General features: G+C 40.8%; 1 protein-coding gene across 1 annotated transcript in view; it reads left to right on the top strand.

Annotated features, from left to right (window-relative positions):
* Nucleotides 1-13,477, top strand: part of FAM135B (family with sequence similarity 135 member B) — a 397,453-nt gene that overhangs the window by 173,542 nt on the left and 210,434 nt on the right. The window contains exons 7-8 of the mRNA XM_029592069.1: nt 6,400-6,470; nt 11,560-11,733. Coding sequence (XP_029447929.1) covers nt 6,400-6,470; nt 11,560-11,733 — 245 coding nt within the window. The remainder of the gene's footprint in view (nt 1-6,399; nt 6,471-11,559; nt 11,734-13,477) is intronic.

The raw sequence follows: 13,477 nt of genomic DNA, 5'->3' as shown, positions 1-13,477 counted from the left end.
CATCTCTATGGATAGAAATTACCTATGTGAGGAACTGATAAAAGGGGAGAATACTATAAATCACATTCTTACTATGATGCAGGATCTGGTGAAAGAGGTAATTGAGATGAGGCCATTTGGTAATAGTGATCATAACTTAATCACTTTTAACATAAGCACTAAAGTGATGATGTTAAGGAAAACTGCAGTAGCATTTAATTTTAAACAAGCATATTACGAGAAAATGAGGAAGTTAGAAAAAACTGAAAAAAAAGTGGTTACAGAAGTTAAAAGTTTGCGCGAGGCATGGCTGCGGTTTAAACACACCATCTTGAAAGATCAGAAAAGATGTATTTCAAGCATTAGAAAAGGTAGGATGATGAATAAGCAACTGCTAGCATGGTTAAATGGTGAAGTGAAAGAGGCTATTAAAGCCAAAGGGGCATTGTTTAAAAACTAGCTGTATCCAAATGAAGAAAATAGGAGAGGGCATAAATACTGGTAAGTTAGATGTGAATTATTAATAAGGCAGGCAAAAAGTAAATTTGAAAAGATTACCAGAGAGACAAGATCCTAAAATAAAAATTTTCCAAGTATATTCAAAGCAAAAAACTTCTAAGGGAATCAGTTGGACCGCTAGATGACCGAGGGTAAAAGAGGCGCTCAGGAAAGAGAAAGCCATAGTAGACAAACTAAATTAATTCTATGCTTCAGTGTTTCTCTTAAGATAAAGCAGTATGGTAGTCCTCACACTTGGGTGACATCATCAGATGGAGCCCAGCACGGAAAAGCCACTATTCATGCATCCGTGTGGGGTCCCTCTTCAGTCTCTTCTTTTCCACGCAGCTTTCACCTTGCTGTTGTGGACCTCTATCTCTTCAGAGTTTTTTCCTGGTTGTTTTCGACTTGTCTGCACTGGGTTCCTCTTCTTTCCTGTCGGTGCCTCTAAAGGGTAACGCGGTAAGTTTTCTCGTTCTTTGTGGTTGATTCGATGGCCGCCAGTCATTGACCGCTTGCCGGCTCTATTTTTATGGCGTCGGGGGTTTCGCCAATGCCCCCAATGCCTGCGGACTATGTCAATTACAGATCCACACAAGGTCTGTATTCTCTGCCTGGGGGTATCGCACATCATCCTGGGGTGTCGTTTTTGCGATCAATGACTCCCAAGGGTCAAGGTCCCGTTTAGATATGATGGAGAAGCTTTTTGGGTCCAAAAAGTCTGGTCTTTCAACTCCGGTGTCTGGTGCATCGATGCCTAAGGGCCGTGGGGAGCTAATGGATTACCCATTCCTAGACCTCCTTGTGACTTCTTGCAAAGCGAAAGTTCCGCGATTCTTCAGTCGCAGGAGAGATTCAAAGTCATTAGGAATCGATGCCGTAGTGCAAGAGTGGCCAGAAGACAAGTTGCTGTATGTCTTTCTTTCCTCCGTGGGCCATGTAGGGCAGATTGATCCAAAGGATCGAGCTGCACAGAGGGATGGTGCTCTTGGTTGCTCTTGATTGGCCCAGGAGGCCATGGTATGAGGATTTGCAGTGGCTTCTGGTGACCCTCCTCTACGAATTCTAGCACACAGGAACCTGCTAAGTCAGAGTCCAGTTCTTCACGACGATCTGACTCTGTTTTATCTTACAGCATGGCCCCTGAGAGGGCTCGAATGCTGAAACGTGGATGCTCGGCGATGATTTCCACTTTGCTTAGGGCTAGAAAGTTCTCCACTTCCTTGGCCTATGTGCGAGTTTGGCGAATGTTTGAGGCCTGGTGTGAGGATCCAGGTTCTTTTCCTCATTCATCCAAGACCCCACTCATTTTGAAATTTTTACAGGACGGCTTGAATAAGGTTTGACCCTTAATTCCTTAAAGGTACAAGTAACGGCTTTTGCCTGTTTCAGGGGTCAGGTGAAGAGTGGTTCCTTGTCCGCTCATCCTGATGTGGCCCTTTTCCTGAAAGGAGTGAAACATTTTCGTCCTTCCTTTCGGTTTCCAGTGCCCTTATGGAGTCTGAATTTTGTCCTGGATTTCCTAGTGGGTCCTATGTTAAGACCGATGCATAAACTGTCCTTGCGGTTACTGACCTTGAAAATGGTGTTTCTTGTGGCAATTTGTTCTGCGCAGAGAGTTTCCGAGCTGCAGGCCTTATCTTGTTGGGAGCCTTTTCTCCGGGTGACTCCAGGGGCAATGCAGCTGTGTACTGTTCCTTCTTTTTGCTGAAAGTGGTCATGAATTTCACCTGAATCAGTCCATCTCCCTGCCTTCTCTGACAAAGAGAGAGATGTAGAGGAGTATCGTCTGTTGTGACCCTTGGATGTCAAGAGACATATCATCTGGTATCTGGAGGTTACTGAGCCTTTACGGAAAACAGATCACATGTTTGTTCTTCATGGCGGTACTAAACCATGGTGAGACCGCACCTTGAATACTGATCCAAATACTTTAATGATCCAAAGACAACGACAAACCTTTTCCGTAGGAAAAAAATCAGCAGAACCAGAGGTCACGAGCTGAGGCTCCGGGGAGGAAGACTCAGAACCAATGTCAGGAAGTATTTCTTCACGGAAAGGGTGGTGGATGCCTGGAATGCCCTTCCGGAGGAAGTGGTGAAGTCTAAAACTGTGAAGGACTTCAAAGGGGCTTGGATAAACACTGTGGATCCATCAAGTGTAGAGGGCGTGAATAAAGAGGAGGCAGCAAAACACTGCACGGAGCGGCAGTAGCCACAGAGGCGTTCACGGAGCGGGATGCCAGTGGTTGGTGTTCCACCTTCTCGGAGGGCTGCCATCTCCAAAAAAAAAACCAAAACAAGAAACAAACAAACAAAGCAGGGGTGGGTAAGAGTATGGGGCAGGGGTGTGGCCTGCTTGTTGCGGCGGTTGCTACCCCTGATTGAGCTGGATGTTCACTGGGATGCGGATACGGCTCTGCTCTCTGCATGGTGGAGGGGTGGAAGGGAGTTGGGGCCGGAGGGTGCTGGAAGCCAATAGTGATGGGTGGAGGGAGAAAAAGGGTGGGAAAATAAATAAATAAATAAATGGATGAACTACGTGGCTTGCTGGGCAGACTGGATGGGCCGTTTTGGTCTTCTTCTGCCGTCATTTCTATGTTTCTATGTTTAAACAAGGAGAACTGGCCTCGCAGGCTTCTATAGCCCACTGGATTAAGGAGGTAGTCACGGCAGCATACTTTGATGCTGGCAAGCTGTTACCTACTCAGGTTAGGGCTCATTCCACTAGGACTAGACAGTGTCATGGGCGGGAGTTAGGTTGCTGTCTCCCGTTGACATTTGCCGAGCAGCAACGTGGTCCTCCTTACACACCTTTTCCAGGTTTTATTGTTTGGATGTGCAGGCTCGGGAGAACACAGCCTTTGCACGAGCAGTTTTAACTGGACTGTGGGCAGCCTCCCGTCCTCTTTGGGAGTAGCTTGTATACATCCCACTTATTTTGGATTCATCTGACTGGACACTAAGAAATGAGAAATTACTACTTGCCTGATAATTTCCTTTTCTTTAGGACAGACAGATGAATCCAGCTTCCCTCCCTTGGCTGCCGAATGTTTATAATATGATCCTCCTGTGTGACTACGTATTACAGGGATTGCTGGTAAATGTTAGTCCAGTCCCTAGACTAATTTTATTACATTCTTATCTGAGCTCAGTGCTGCCTGTTGGCTGAGTTTGAAATGGTTATCTGTTTTTAATCTAGTTTTTTGCTAGTCTGCCCACAATTGCTTTTGAAGAGAATACTGGTAGGCTGTCGTCACTGCAAAGTGATATCAGTTTGCTCCGTCTCCATCTGCTGGTAGGGTTGCATAACCCCCTTGTTCTGGATTCATCTGACTGTCCTAAAGAAAAGGAAATGATCAGGTAAGTAGTAATTTCTCAATTCTTATTTATTTTATTTTATTTTATTGATTTATTTAAAAATGTTTGTATACCGTTTCTTCATAAAAGAATATCAAAGTGGTTTACAGTAAAATATACATAATAAAATAAAATGAAAAGTTTGCAAAATTAATCATACATAAAAAACAGATAATACATATGAATAAAATTAGAAAATACATGAACTCGCATCACATTGGGGGATGGAAAAGAGCTCAAACAGACTAATGGCTTGAGCGCTAAACTGCACAAATAGGTTTTTAGTTCTTTATCTAAAGAAACTGTTAGAGATGTGATTGCTTGTTTATTTGTAACCTGGGTGTCCTGTCCTCTAGTTTGTTGGTGACTGGAGTGTATTTTTTGACTTGTTATAGAAATATTTGTTAAGGGAGCCTTGGGATGTCTCCCTATGCTGTACCTTGCAGTATTCACTTGGGGGTACATTTTAAAAAACAGCGTGCGCGCGTACTTACAAAAGTACGCCGCATTTTAAAAGATATGCGCGTAGACGAGTTTCTAATATCCCACACAGTTGCAAACTACACAGGCAGTTGGTTTTTTTTGGTTAATATTTCTTTATTGTATTTTAAAGTAGTTCACACTAACACTCAGGAAGCAATCAACGCATAATACAAAAGGGAACATACAAAATGCCAACGTTCCCGCATCATCAAACGTCCCCCCTCCCCCCCCCCTGAAATTGTATGCAGCCTGAACTGAGAAAGGAAAGACCAAGAGGAATTAATCATCCCCTTCTACTCTTTGTCGCTTAGGTTTCCAGCAGAGTTCCGATATCTATAGTCTGTATTCTTGAGAATTATGTCCCTTTGTTCCTGTGGAAGTGACCACCAGAAATTGTGCCAAATGGAAAAAAATGTCTGCGCCTCCCGCTTCTTGGTCTGCGCCGTCATTAATTCGCTCTGCATTAAAGAGATCATGCGCGCCTGCCATTGTACACAGGCAGTTTTAACATGTGTACTATACACAAATGTTCAAAGAGAAGCTACCCTTGTTATTTCTGTTTGAAAATTACAAAGTGCATAGTATGTGGGTTAAAAGCATCTGCATTCTCTGCATCTGCAGCTTGTGCAGGTATTGGGGAGGGGGGAGGGTAGCTTGTGTCTATTTGGAAATAGAGTGTATGCACATTGCTTTCTTCCCCCTAACAAATGGATGCAGGGACACCTGTTTTTCCTGTGGTTAAATATAAGTGCGCTAAGGATCACATATATACCTTTAGCCAAATTTGAGGTGGGCAATTTTCAGTCAGGTCATTCTGCCTGGTTAAAAACTTGTTTACCTGATTAAGAGGCCGATGTAATAAGACCCGAGGCAAAAAACTGGCACTAGTTATGAGCACCGGTTTTGAACACCACGCGCGGCTGAAGATGTTGTTTCCGTGGGATGTAAAAACATATATTATGCAACTGATTTGCGCGCAGAAATCCGCGCACAAACGGAAAAATGTGCATACCTATGCGCAGTAAGGGCCTATGTAATAAGTGGCTGCATCCACGCTCAAAACCTGCACTGATAATCCTCACATAAAAACGAGTGTGCGAACGGGTCTCCCTGTTAAGTGAAAGTATGACCCTGGAAAGTATTTTTAATATTTCAAATAACTGTGCCTCAAAAAATATGGCAAATATTTTCATGGATTCTAAATCGCACTGGCATAGCGACGAGATAGGAGCTCAGTTGGACACCAGTCTGGATGCTCGGGTGCCGACATAGGCACTCATCTGGGAGCAAATATGGATGCTCTGCTGCCCAGGAAGGTGCCTAGCAAATGTTGCTGCTCAGACATTGAGCTAGGCGCTCTTCTGGCCGTGTATCTGGCTGCTCGGCTGCTGAGCCAGGCGCTCAGCTGGTCACAAATCTGGCTGCTCGGACGTCGAGAAAAGCACCTAGGGAAGTCCCTACCTAAACTGGCCGCTCCGACGCTGAGAAAAGTGCCTAGTGATGCTGGCTGCTCGGTCGCCCAGAAAAGCGCTTTGCTAAGCTGGCCACTCAGATGCTAAGACTGGCACTCAGCTAGGTGGTTTTCAGGATGCTCAGATGCCGACACTTAACTCGTTTGCTGACTGTGGAAGTAAAAAAAAACCCGCATTAAAAAACCTGCACTAGCATTAGCCCGGCTCCCTACATTGCCTATGTTTAGCTAATCGTCTCCTTTTCATGCTGTTGGGGTGCATTTGTGCAGGAAAAACCGTGGGTCTGTAAGTGTGTTCGTATACTCTTTTTTTTTTTTCCCGAGCACAAAAAATCTTTATTACATAACCCGTATAGGGCTTTGTGTGGGAAAACGCGCGTACAGTTGCGCACAAAGCTTGCAGCAGCTTCAGCGCACCTTATCACATCAGCCCCTAAGTTCCTTTGAAATTTGCTCTCACCAACGAAAAATACAATAGTGATCAAGGAAATAATGTCAGACACTAATAGTTCAAAAAGTCAAATTACATAAGTTATAAAGCATTTACATATTGAAAAAATCAAGATAGACATCAATTTGAGATTAATAACTTTTTTTTTTTGTTGCCAGGTGGAATATGCAATAAGTGAAGCTGATTTTCAGTTGAAGTTGGACCTTCATTTTACTGACAATGAACAGCAGTGAGTACAGAGTACACTTCTAACAGTTTCAATAATGTTTTCACTTTATCCCATTGTAATCTAATACATTTCCTAATCCTGTACCTTATAGGGGTATGCATTTGTTTGAAAAAACATAGACAATATAAACAACTTTGCCTCTGTCATTTCATCTTGCTTTGGAATGAAATGATGGAAAAATATTTTTTTTTCTATTGTTTTATGTGCACACTGAAAACACACAGCACAACACAGAGGTTTCCAGAGTCATCCTATCCAACTCCTTGCTACCCCTTATGTCAGCTGTCCCCGCCCCCCTCCCCTTAAAAAAAAAAAAAAGTAATATTTTGTAAAATAAATATCCCAGTCACAGGCAATTTTGGAGTCTGGGAATGGGTGTTTGATTTAACAGCAATCCAATATTTCTCCAGACGATGGTATTACTAACTTGGCTGAAAGTACTCCAGATTTGTTGAATTCTTTGCACCAGTGCTGTCTGGTTCTTCCTTTTAAGTTAGTGGAAAAAGGCAGTGGTTACATTGGATGCCCTCTGGGACTTTATGACTAGCTATGGGAAATCAATCTTTGATTGTTCGAATAAGATTTAATCTTATCTTAAAAGATTGAGCCTTTGGTTTTAGAGAATAAGGGGCAATTGAAAGAACATGACAATAAGATCCAAGCATTGGAAAATGATGTTAAAAATCTTCAGGTTCTTAATGCTATTATGACGCAAGAATGTGAAACCCTCTCTAGAAGAATTGAGTTTCTGGAAAATCATGCAAGACAGCTCAACCTGTGATTGTTGAATTTTCCCAGGATTGTAGGTGAATTACTTCGTGTGACATTTAAAAAATTAATAGAAATTCATCATAAAATAGAGGATGTTATTACTTCTTTTAATACAATTTTCTTTCTCCCTTCAACTTACTTTTCAAGAGCTCAACAGGTTCAGGTCTCTCATGTCAAGCTTAACTACTATTCTAGAAATTTCTAATCCTGAGATTTCTGAGCATTCTACATTATTGGTTTCTTTTGTTATAGAGAAAGATATGATTTCTATTATAAGCAAATATTTCAGGAATATGAGTGCATGTTTTTTAGGACAGGTTATTAGAATGGATCCTCATCTTGCTCGAATAACCGAGGAAAGGGCATTTAGCTGTTAGAGAAGAGGTCTGCTTTCTTTTAAGATACCCCTGTAAATGTGTGATTAAGTGTAATCGTGAATGTTATGTTTTCCTTGCCCCAGAACAGTTGAGAGTTGTTTGTTCTCCAAAAAATTATCTTTGTTACCAGTTTCCAGTTAGAATTAATTAAGAGGTTTATGGAAGCTCAGGGATTATATGTCATGCTATAGCCGTTTCTTTATTTTTATTTGGCTCTCTCTTATTTTCATAAATTTCCCCCCTTATATTTTGTGGGGTAATAGATGATAGGAATAAATTTTGTTGTACATAAGAACATGAGATATGCCATATTGGGTCAGACCAAGGGTCCATCAAGCTCAGCATCCTGTTTCCAACAGTGGCCAGTCCAAGCCTCAAGTATCTGGCAAGTACCCAAACATTAAAAATATCTCAAGCTACTATTCCTTATTGATTAAACCATGTCTATCTAAATATTTTGTGATTTTAGTCTTTGTAATAGCTACCACAACTTTTCCCGGCACTGAAGTCAGGCTCACCAGTCTTTAATTTACCATATAATCCCTGGAGCCCTTTTTAAATATCGGGGTTAAATTGGATGATTTTAATGATAGGTTACAAATTAATTGAAATAGGTCTTAAATTTCATTTTTTAGTTCTTTTTGAACCCTCGATTGTATATGATCCGGTCCAGGTGATTTACTACTCTTCAGTTTGTCAATCTGCCCTACCACATCTTCCAGGTTCACCATGATTTGGTTCAGTTCATCTGAATCATCACCCTTGAAAACCATCTCTTGAACAGGTATCTCCCCAACATCCTCTTCAATAGACATCAAAGGAAAGAATTAGTTTAGTCTTTCCGTGATGGCCTTAGCCCTCGATCATCTAATGGTCCAGCCGACTCCCTCGCAGGCTTTCTCTTTCAGATATAGTTTAAAAAGATTTTATGATGAGTTTTTGTCTCTGGCCAACTTCTTTCTAAATTCTCTCTTAGCCTGACTTGTCAGTGCCTTACATTTATTTACTCTCTCAGATAATAGAAGGATCAGGGGGCACTCCATGAAGTTATCAAGTCGCTCATTTAAAGCAAATCAAAAGAAAATTATTTTTCATTCAGTGCATAGTTAAGCTCTGGAATTCATTGCCAGAGGATGTGGTTACAGCAGTTAGTATAATTGGGTTTAAAAAAGGTTTGCATAACTTCCTAGAGGAAAAATCCATAAACTGCCATTATGGTAATTAATAAGCAATAGTAGCTTGTGATTTATCTAATGTTTGGGTACTTGCTAGGAACTTGTGGCTTGGATTGGCCATTGTAGGAAACAGGATACTCGGCTTGATGGACTATTGGTCTGACCCAGTATGGCATATCTTATGTTCTTATGTTCCTGAACCAATTGCTCCATAAAACTGTCATTTACTCTATCCAGGAACTTTATCTCTCTAGCATGTCCTGATGTTTCACTTACCCAGTCAATACTGGGGTAATTGAAATGTACTCACACAAAAGAGTCAGTGGTCAACCACAACAACAAATCAAATAACAAAAATGTGGAACCCAAAATATATTTTAAATTATAGTCTAAGAAGGTGTCAGCAAGCCTGACGTTATATGTCTGAAAAGACCGGTTAGTGTCTATTTTAAGAATCATCCACCTTCATCATCAGCGGGTTTGACAGCCGACGCTCAATTTTACCGGCGTCTGTTCTCGAACCTGCTGACAGCCATGGGTTCGGAAAATGGATGCTGGCCTAATTGAGCATCCATCTTCCAACCCACAGGCCGCGGGCAGATTTAAAATTTTTTTTTTATTTTACATGTTTTTTATTTTTGGGGCCTCCGACTTAATATCGCTACTGACCATTTTAGTTGCCATCATCTTGACCAGATGCATCTGGTTTAAATCCTTTTGAAGGCGCGGTCTCCTGTTTTGTACACAGTATTCCAAATGAGGGCTCACTAGGGACTTATACAGATGCAATATTATCTCCCTTTTTCTGCAGACCATTCCCCTATGCAGCCAAGCATGTTTCTGGCTTTTTGCATCACTTTCTGGCTGTTTGGTCACCTTATACAATTACCCCCAGATCCTGTTCTTCCTTTGTGCTTAGAAGAATTTTACCTCCAGTACTGTACTACTCCCTTAGGTATTTACGTTCTAAATGAATTACTCTGCAGTGTTTGGCATTAAGTCTTGGCTTCCAGACCCTAGACCATTCCTCGAGCTTCACTAGATCCCTCCTCATGTTTTCCACACCTTCCTGGCTGTCCACCCTGTTAAAGATATTAGTATAATCAGCAAAAAGGTAAACCTTTCCTGACAATCCTTCAGCTATGTCGCTCATGAAAATGTTGAAAAGAACCAGTCCCAGGACCAATCACTGAGACACACCACTAGTAACATCCCCTCTATAGAGTAAACTCCATTTACCACTGCCCTTTGTGGCCTTCCACTCAGCCAGTTTCTAACCCAATCAGTGTGAAACCATATCAAAGGGTCTTACTGAAATTCAAGCATACTACATCTAGCACTCTTCCTTAAGCCAACTCTCAGGTCATCCAATCAAAGAAATTGATAAGATTTGTGTGACCAAATTTACATTGGATAAAACCATGCTTTTGGATCTTTCAATCTATTGGATTCCAAAAACTGCCTGTTTTAGCAGCAATTCCACTAATTTGCTCACCACTGAGGTCATATTAACGTCTGTAGTTCCCAGCTTCATCCTTATCTCCACTTTAATGAATAGGAGCCATATCTATCCAGTTCTCCAGAGCTACTCCCAGCTCTAAAGAAGTATTGAAAAGGTCAACCAGTGGTGCTACCAGGACATCAATGAATTCTCTTAGTACCCTCAGATGTATCCCATCGCGCCCCATCACCTTGTCTACTCTAAGTTTATTTCTCTCTCATAGCCATGAAGTCCCTTTTGATACATTCTGTACCTAGCAGTTTCATTTGTAGGCTTGAGGATTTTCAGCAATTTCTCTGTAATGTCTTGGATTTTGGCACCTAGCAGACAGCATAGTTCCTGGACAACATGTCTTTTCTGCAAATGGATATGGTTGGTGACTCGCCCCCTAAGAAGTGAGTCACCAACCGCCACTACCCTCTGTCTCCTAGGTGTAATGGTTGTTCTGCCTTCAGCTTTTGGGTTTGCATGTTTTGGTTCTTCCTCATCATGGAATGGTTTCTCCTCTTCCTTCCAAGGCTGCATACCAGTTCTTCAATTCAAGAGAAATCGGAGCCGTTGTATAGGGTCTAGCAGCTTTAGTAATCTGGTCCATCTGGCATTTTATGGTTCCACCTGCTTGAGTTCTGCATCTTAGGTGCCTTGATAAGCATTTCTTCGATATAGTCTTCCAAAGTGTGACTGGTACTGCTTTCAATTCCTTACCACTGTTGTTAAGTTCCTTATGGGGAACTGTAATCACTGAAAGTATGCACATATCAGACCCAAATTTGGCAGACTTGCTGCCAATGTGGTAACATGCAGTTTTCTTTTTTAAATTTTGTCCTAAACAGTGCATAGGAAGAATTTCCAATCTATGTAAATAAACAGATACAGTAAAAGCAATAGATGCTCAGCACCGGTGAAACATGCAAATAAATTAAAAAAATAAATAATCTGAACACAGAAAATTTTAGAAAAATATATGCTTTTCAGAGGCAAATAAATAAAGCATCAGTTTTATTCTTTTCTAATATTTATAATCCTACCTTCCACCAATAGAGGGCTTGAAGCAACTTGTCCTTTCAAGAAAAATGGTTTTATTTGTACATCTTACATAACATACAAATATGTCACAGAATGGCAGCAGAATCTTAAAATGAGTTTCTGTCCTGCTTCAGAATCTATTTAGAAGCAGCCACAGGAAACCAAGGACTTTGTCAATAATCATTGTAGAGCTTACAGTGAAATTAGATGTTGCTAAACTTTGTAAAACTTTCTTGCAGGCTGAGAGATGTTACAGCGATCCCCCTGATAAGCAGTCGAACTCTAGGCCTTCATTTTCACCCCAGAAGAGGCCTGCACCATCACGTTCCTGTCATGTTTGACTATTTCCACCTGTCAGTGATATCTGTTACCGTGCATGCTTCACTGGTGGCATTGCATCAACCCCTGATCAGGTAAATGCAGGAAGTAAATTAGTAGTCATGCCTTTTTTTTTTTTTTAATTTACTATGGGGAACTTCTAAAGGTGTAGTTCTTGACAAGGGTAGATACGATTCTACATGAGCTTTGGGAAAGTAATTAGGGTTGATAATTTGTGCAGGCATTCTGACATTCATATATTTGACATCTACACACAGTAGTACACTAATAATGGATTTGCATAGTGTTCGTCCTTCAGTCACTGCTGACATTTTTAGAATTGATCTCTAACAATCACAAAAGCTTGTTCTTTGTAACAATCTTGCATTCACTAACTGGAAAGCAGAACTTTGTGGCTATTTTACAGAAAGCAAGTCTTGTTTTACATTTAACTTTTATAGACATTTAAACATTTCCTATTAAAATATAACTTGAAATTGAAAACATTAAGCAGATCATTAACAAAATAGACTCGGTCAGACAAAAAAATAACTCTGTATAATGTAAATAGACAACGGAAAGGCCCAATCCTTCTCCTTAAAAAAAAAAATACAATGAAGGAAAAGGTGTACAGATTTTCCAAAATGCTAGTAAAACATATCATTCTATGAGCTAAATGTTATTCCAATGGTAATCCACGTCAAATAACAAAGAAGAGTAATTAAGTATACTTCCCAAATGTACACAGTGTACCAGGGTAGGGGTAGGCAGTTCTGGTCCTGTAGTGCCACAAATAAGTCTGGTTTTCAGGACATCTACAATGAGTATGCATGAGATATATGGAGGGAGTACATATTCATTGTAGTTATCCTAAAATTTATTTATTTATTTATTTTTAATTTTTATATACCGAAATTCCTGTATGAGATACAAATCAATCCGGTTTACGTAGAATGGAAAAAAATTGCCCTGGTCTTACAAACCCGACCAAAAGCTTTTTACATGGAACAGTAAATTGTGAGTCTCCGCTATATAGAATAACGAGATAAACTGTGAATCGGAATATAACAAATTGATAATAAATACAGATTAAAACAATTAAAACTGTTAATAATTAATAATAATAATAATAATAATAATAATAATTACAAGTAACAGTGGCTTGCCGGATGGATTAACATGAAACATTGGCTTACCAGGAGGATAAGCATGAAACAGATGGAGGGAGGGGGGCAGAAGGGGTTAAAATGAGAGCATTAAATGGGCAGAATTAGTAGTTAGAGGTCTCCAGGTGCGAAAGAAGGGCGAGGAAGGAAATCTAGACCTCCTTGTGGCACTTCAGGACTGGGGTTGCCTGCCCTTGGAATATACAATACAAAATTATTTCTGGGCGGGCTCATTCCTTAAGAAAAAATTCTAACTGTGATGGATCATAGAAAATGAACTTTACTCCCTGATATAAGATTGAATATGCACAAGGTTGCTATGCTTCAAAAACAGCCCCAATAGTCTATGCTTGTTCATGAAATGCAGGCCTGGATTTTTCAATAGGGTGGCAAAAATCAGGGAAGCAGGCAGGCTGAAGATTTACTGCCCTTCTAGATGTGCTGAATTTCACTAAGCTAAAATCAACCCTCTGCTTCCTGATCCACTCCCTCCCCTCCCAGTCAGCCTGTGGGGAACAGGAAGGGAGAAGGGTGATCAGGAGCAGACATAGCAGAGGGAATAAGAGCTACTCTGCTCCCTAATCCAGCTTCTACCCTCCTTTCTTTAAGGAACAGGAGGGAAGGCGTGAGCCTGGAGCAGACAGAGCAAAGGGGAATCATTTTGGGGTGGTTA

This window comes from Rhinatrema bivittatum, chromosome 2 (assembly GCF_901001135.1).
Source record: "Rhinatrema bivittatum chromosome 2, aRhiBiv1.1, whole genome shotgun sequence".
Taxonomy (NCBI): Eukaryota; Metazoa; Chordata; class Amphibia; order Gymnophiona; family Rhinatrematidae; genus Rhinatrema; species Rhinatrema bivittatum.
The sequence above is the reverse complement of the archived record's forward strand: the minus strand, read 5'-3'. Positions and strand labels throughout refer to the sequence as shown.